General features: G+C 33.4%; 2 protein-coding genes across 2 annotated transcripts in view; one reads left to right on the top strand and one right to left on the bottom strand.

Moving 5' to 3' along the window:
* Positions 1 to 41: 41 nt before the first annotated feature.
* Positions 42 to 5138, bottom strand: LOC100631803 (translation initiation factor eIF-2B subunit gamma-like). Its single transcript, XM_020005081.1, has 9 exons — positions 4943 to 5138; positions 4606 to 4778; positions 4014 to 4176; positions 2678 to 2792; positions 2167 to 2321; positions 1564 to 1733; positions 996 to 1061; positions 550 to 701; positions 42 to 168 (listed from the first exon to the last, which is right to left on the bottom strand). The coding sequence occupies exons 1-9, from the start codon at positions 5088 to 5090 to the stop codon at positions 60 to 62; spliced, it is 1251 nt and encodes a 416-aa protein (XP_019860640.1). The 5' UTR covers positions 5091 to 5138; the 3' UTR covers positions 42 to 59.
* Positions 5139 to 5243: 105 nt separating this feature from the next.
* Positions 5244 to 6115, top strand: part of LOC105315118 (E3 ubiquitin-protein ligase RNF170-like) — a 2467-nt gene continuing 1595 nt past the window's right edge. The window contains exons 1-2 of the mRNA XM_020005079.1: positions 5244 to 5395; positions 5798 to 6109. Of these exons, the coding sequence (XP_019860638.1) occupies positions 5252 to 5395; positions 5798 to 6109 (456 nt within the window). The 5' untranslated portion in view covers positions 5244 to 5251. The remainder of the gene's footprint in view (positions 5396 to 5797; positions 6110 to 6115) is intronic.

Genomic DNA, 6115 nt, shown 5'->3' with positions numbered 1-6115 from the left:
GCTCAGCTATCGGGTGGGAGGGGGAGGATAAAAATAGTAACGAGTGAATGATGCAATAGCTACTCTTTGCTATTAATAGTAACGCGTGGGCCTACAGTGCAGTCTTTGAGTGTTGCCTTCTCCTCCAGTCGGACTTGATTGCATAAAATTGAGTTTTGAATTGTGCAACTGAGAGAGAGAGAGATTAAGATTTAAAATCATTTTCATGAATATAACAAGGTTAAAATTATACATCTGATACATACATGTACATGTATGTACTTACATTGCATAGAAAGTTTGAGCTGATTCTGATCAAAATCGGATTTTTTATAAATTTTTTAAGTTGCTGAAAATCAGGCCAAAGTCCCTGTACAGGGTGTTTGGCCAAATTTTGCCAAAAATAAAAAGGTAGGAAATCTCCATTTTTATAATTTTTTCTGATACATATACATGTTCTGTGCGTAGAAAGTTTGAGCTGGTTCTGATCAAAATTGGATTTTTAATGAATTTTTAAAGTTACTCAAAATATTGAGTAAATACAGTACATGTATCATAATTCATTTGTACCTTTCTCCAATGACCACATGATCCATTATTACTGAATTGATGACTTTCACTTTCTCTCCAATCACACAGTGTCTTCCTATCATTGACCTCTTAACTGATACTTTATCTGATAACTGAGTACTCTCATCAACCACTGAGTCACCACTGATTGCCTGAAACACATTATTATTATTATTGTTATTATATCATAAATAAATGGATAGTATTTTAATGGTAGTATTTTAATGGTAATATTTTTCTTGAAAAACTACAGTGTATACATACATGTACATGCATACAATTTATTGATTTGGGCATGGTACACATGTACATGTATTTCAAATTCAAATTTAAGAATTACACATATACTGCGGCCACTGTACATGTAACAATGTCAGTCTAAACTTTTTAAATAATAATAATTAAAGATCCTTATCCATTTTTAATACGCTAATAATTGCACTTACACTTGACTTTATTCCTTGTCCACTTGTTCCAGAGTCCAACATGAAACTTGACGAATGCTGTCCTATCTAGAAAAATATTTCAGAGACAAATGAATTAATATTCAGAGCCAAGTGAAGCAGCCACAACATATTAGGCAGTTAGTAACTTTAGGGCCAATAAGACTCATAATGACCCATATCAAAGACTGACAACAGGTTTGGTTATAATTATTATTAAATTCGTTAATAATTATTTCTTGTATTGGTGCAGCTACATTAATATTAATAAAGCTATAAATAGAGTGGCCATTAATTTAATGGATAATAATAATTTATTATAATAATAAATTTGATTTAATGACACCGTAGGGTGCCTTTTTTTCGAGGGCTATAAATTTCGTGGATTTCGCAATTTTTTAGAATTCGCAAAAAATTACTTCCGCAAAAATCAAATTAATACGGTACAAGATGGCAGACGGCATAAATTTGCAAAAAATTAAATCCACAAAACAAAAATCCATGAAATTTATAGCCCTTGAAAAAAGGCACCCTACAGTAAATTTGATCCACTCCGACACACATCACTCACCATCCTATTGGCCTCCATATACAGTGATACAGTATTGACTCTAGTGCATAGCTCAGCTCCACTAATTGTGTGGGCGTGGCACTGGGTGGGGGAGGGGACAGGAGAGGAGGAGTATTGCGAGGCCAACTTGTCAATATCGTCATGGAATCTCTCAGAAAACTGTAATAGAACTAACAAAATATATATTACAGGTAAGTTTTTAGAACACAAAAGTTTTCTCTACTCAGTCTTAAAGCATAAAATTTTATAGGGATGTCAATTCGCAGATTTCACAATCCTTGAAAATTGAATTAGATTTTCGGCGAATGAGTTTGGACGAATTCGTAATATTTATGACCATCAAAAGTGAAAAGTTTTATGCTGTAAATTAAAATTAGGCACAAATTTTTTTTTCTCTAATTGTCTTGTCTTTATACTCTCTTCCATTTTCCATTTCCTTCTCTCATCCCCTCCCCCCTCCCTCACTCTCTCTCTCCCTCCCTCTCTCTCTCTCTCTCTCCCTCCCTCCCTCTCTCTCTCCCTCCCTCTCTCTCTCTCTCTCTCTCTCTCTCTCTCTCTCTCTCTCTCTCTCTCTCTCTCCCTCCCTCCCTCTCTCTCTCTTACTTTTTGAGTCCTGGTTCTTCAACAGATGAGGTAATACTTCTCTTTTAAAAGAGAGAGCATTCTTGAGGTGCTCCTGCATATAATCAAGAACCCACCTACTCACAATGTACACGTGACTATCCAACAGATTGGAGTGCATCTTAAAATGAGGTGTCCTACACATTGTAAAGGACAAGTTTAATAATATGCTGGATAATGTACACATCCTCTTGGCAATAGATTAATAATTAATAATAAAAGGTAATTGCTTATTAATGAATTCGCCTTATACATGTACAATAGCTATTTCTTTAAATTTTTTGCACATTTTTATAAAATTTGCACAAATCATACATGTACATGCAATTGTACATGTATTACTTTTTCACAAATTTAATTTTAGAAAATAGCAAAATTAAGTAGCATTTAAAAATTGTTATAGAATAAGTATATATGTATTTATTATTATTATTATGTTACATAGACAGTTTATTATTTTTATGGATCTTCTTAGTATAATTTATTATGTTACCTTTGTAACATTTTTTTGCTCAATTTGAGTTCATCGTCTACATCAGCCAATGACGAATGGAAAACAACTTGACCTGATTCTGTTAGACCAATCAAATCTTTCTCACCTGCACCACCTAATGCATGTACGTGTACATTAAATATTAATATCAATTTGATATTTAAAATTGTAGGTTCTTTTTAAGCCATTTTTCTGAAAAGCATGAGCTATACACAAAATATATAGTACATACAGGGTACTTTAAAAAATCTTTTAATGGCCATAACTTGAAAAATTGAAGTCAGAATCAGCTCAAACTTTCTACATAGCATAAGTACATGAATGTGTATCAGAAAATGTAATAAAAATTGTGGGTAATTTTGGAGCCATTTTCCGGAAAAAACCATGGGCTATAATAGTACAGGGATTTCAAAAATTGGCACATTTTAAAAATGACCATAACTCGAAAAATTAAAGTCGGAATCGGCTCAAACTTTCTACACAGTATAAGTACATCAATATGTATCAGAAAATGTAATAAAAATTAGGGGTGATTTCGGAGCCATTTTTCGGAAAAAAACATAGGCTATAGTACAGGGATTTTTCAAAAATTGGCCGATTTTTTAAAATGGTCATAACTCGAAAAATTGAAGTCGGAATCAGCTCAAACTTTCTACATAGCATAAGTACATCAATGTGTATCAGAAAATGTAATAAAAATTGGGGGTGATTTTAGAGCCATTTTCTGGAAAAAAAACCATGGGCTATAGTACAGGGATTTTTTCAGAAATTGGCACATTTTTAAAATGGCCATAACTCGAAAAATTAAAGTCGAAATTAGCTCAAACTTTCTACACAGTATAAGTACATCAATATGTATCACAAAATGTAATAAAAATTGCAGGTGATTTCGGAGCCATTTTATGAAAAAAAACCATGGGCTATATAGTACAGGGATTTTTCAAAAATTGGCATATTTTTTAGAATGACCATAACTCAAAAAATTGAAGTCGGAATCGGCTCAAACTTTCTACACAGTATAAGGACATCAATATGTATCAGAAAATGTAATAAAAATTGGAGGTGATTTCGGAGCCATTTTTTGGAAAAACCATGGGCTATAGTACAGGGATTTTTTCAAAAATTTACATATTTTTAAAATGACCATAACTCAAAAAATTGAAGTTGGAATCGGCTCAAACTTTCTACACAGTATAAGGACATCAATATGTATCAGAAAACGTAATAAAAATTGGGAATTATTTCGGAGCCATTTTTCTGAAAAAACCATGGGTTACAGAAAAACTTCTACATGATGTACATGTAACTATAGTATTCTTGTCTCTCTCTCTCTTACCAAAAGCAGGTGTTGATGTCTTTTGCCTCTCATCGCTATTATTAGAAGGCAGTGGTTTCACTAGTAGGAGACTCACTGCTGATCTCAGTGTTACATGTTTCTCCCATAACTGGATCAACGATACTGTTGACAACACATCACAACTTAATACTAACAGATCAGACTATAGAGGAAAGAAGAGAGAGAGAGAGAGATGAAATATAGCATAAAGAAATACAATAAGATATTGCATATATTTCACACACTCAATGCTTGCTAGGCCACATATAATGTACATGTATGTGCTACAGTAGGTACATGTACAAGCAACGTAAAATTCCATTGAAAAATTGGTCCGAAATTATTAAATGTAATATAAATGTTCTAAATAGACTGTAATTATTATTATTATTCTAAAAAATTATTTTAATGTTTTTTAATTGTATTTTTTGTTCCTTTACTACAGTAAGTAGGTACAGTACATGTTTCTACAGCATAGAATTTCATTGAAAGAAACAGTCTGAAGTTATTAAATTATTATTTTTAATGCACTGTGATTATAATTATTGTTCTTCTAAAATTTAATATTAAATTCTATATATTTTTTTATTACTTTAATTCTTCCTGATGCCTTTAGTGCTGATAGTGCCACGGCTGATCCCGTCTCATCAGAATCATGAACCTCAAAAGTGTTGAACTCAATATCACTGCTAGCCAGTCTGGGATACTCGTCGAGTGATTGCTTGATTGATTTGAGATCACGCGAGTTAACGATCACGGTCACCTCTGATATTAAGAAAAAATATTAAAAACAACAATTATTATTATGAGTAACAACGACATTAAGTTTATATATACTTTATTATTAATTAAATATTTAGTTTACACTTACACAATTATTAATACAGTGCACACGTGTACAATCTTTCAGACAATGTCAATGGGCTCACCTTTAAAATTATTTTTCTCCAGTAGTCTCAGCGGGTAATAGAGTAGTGGCTTGTTTCCTACTGGTAGCAATGCTTTAGGATACGCCTCGTTTAGTGGATATAGACCAGAGGCCTGTCCTCCAGCTAGCAACACAGGATGAAGATCCATGATTTTTAATTTTTTGTCAATTGCAAGCCACTCCTATACAATTCAACACCCACGCAAAGTGTTTTTTGGACCGGATGTAGATATAAATCTACTTCCGGTTTAGTTTTCACATCCGGTTTCAAATTGCGTGGGTGTTGATTTTTTGTGGGCTGGCTTGTAAAATGGAGCCTACAGAAAGCCTTATTGAAGGCATTGGGGACGAGCTGCTGTGGACTTTTCTCTCTCTATTTGTAATCTTCCTGCTCAGCGTGTGGTACCTGTTCTGTACTGATAGTAGGAGAACAGAGAATGTCCATCCTGAACAAGTAATTAAATAAATATAAATAAATTATTAAGAATCTTTTGAGCAAATTTTGAAAAGATAGGATGAAAAGATGAAGTCTTTATTTGCTACTTAGGATTAATAATGTATAAGGGCAGATAGGGATAAGGCCTTATGTCATAGCATATAGAATTGGGGTATGAGAAATGAAACTCAGTTACAGTATTGTTGAAGTACCCTGTATACCCTTACAGCTTAACGTCATATTTATTTATAGAGAGGCTAGAGGAACAGTGTAGATTTATATATAAGTCTATACTTAAATGCATGTATTTCATGTATTTTATAATGCTATTCAATTAATTGATTTAAAATCTTTTTACTATTCAAAATCAGTTCTTCATTCACTCCTTCATAGATGGTCCCATTTTGTATCCATCTATAGGAAGAAGTAGTAGAGAGAGTAAGAGAGCAACTAAGAGACAACCAACAGCAACAAGAAGAAGAAGAAGAAGTCAATGAAGACTATGATCCTGATAATGCTGAACTCCCTCAATGCCCAGTCTGCCTTGGACCTATAACATACCTAGCAGAGACTAACTGTGGTCACAGGTTTTGTGCCCAGTGCATACTAATGTACTGGAGGACTGATAGGTGGCCTAGGGCCTGTAGGTGCCCTGTCTGTAGGAGAGAGGTTAATATCCTATTGACATTGCCTCAGTTGGAGACTAATGAGAGATATCGTGATTTAACGAATCAGATT

Source organism: Amphimedon queenslandica, unplaced genomic scaffold (genome assembly GCF_000090795.2).
Source record: "Amphimedon queenslandica unplaced genomic scaffold, v1.1 AMPQUscaffold_11738, whole genome shotgun sequence".
NCBI lineage: Eukaryota > Metazoa > Porifera > Demospongiae > Haplosclerida > Niphatidae > Amphimedon > Amphimedon queenslandica.
Note: the sequence above shows the minus strand (reverse complement) of the source record. Positions and strands in the feature narration are given on the sequence as shown.

Bases quoted from the DNA above. Each gene is read 5' to 3' on its own strand.
- LOC100631803 (XM_020005081.1), bottom strand. From the start codon at position 5,090: ATGGATCTTCATCCTGTGTTGCTAGCTGGAGGACAGGCCTCTGGTCTA. The intron at 4,779-4,942 runs GTGAGCCCATTG...TCTTAATATCAG, and splicing joins GGAGAAAAATAATTTTAAAG to AGGTGACCGTGATCGTTAAC. The intron at 702-995 runs GTAAGTGCAATT...AATGTGTTTCAG, and splicing joins GACAAGGAATAAAGTCAAGT to GCAATCAGTGGTGACTCAGT.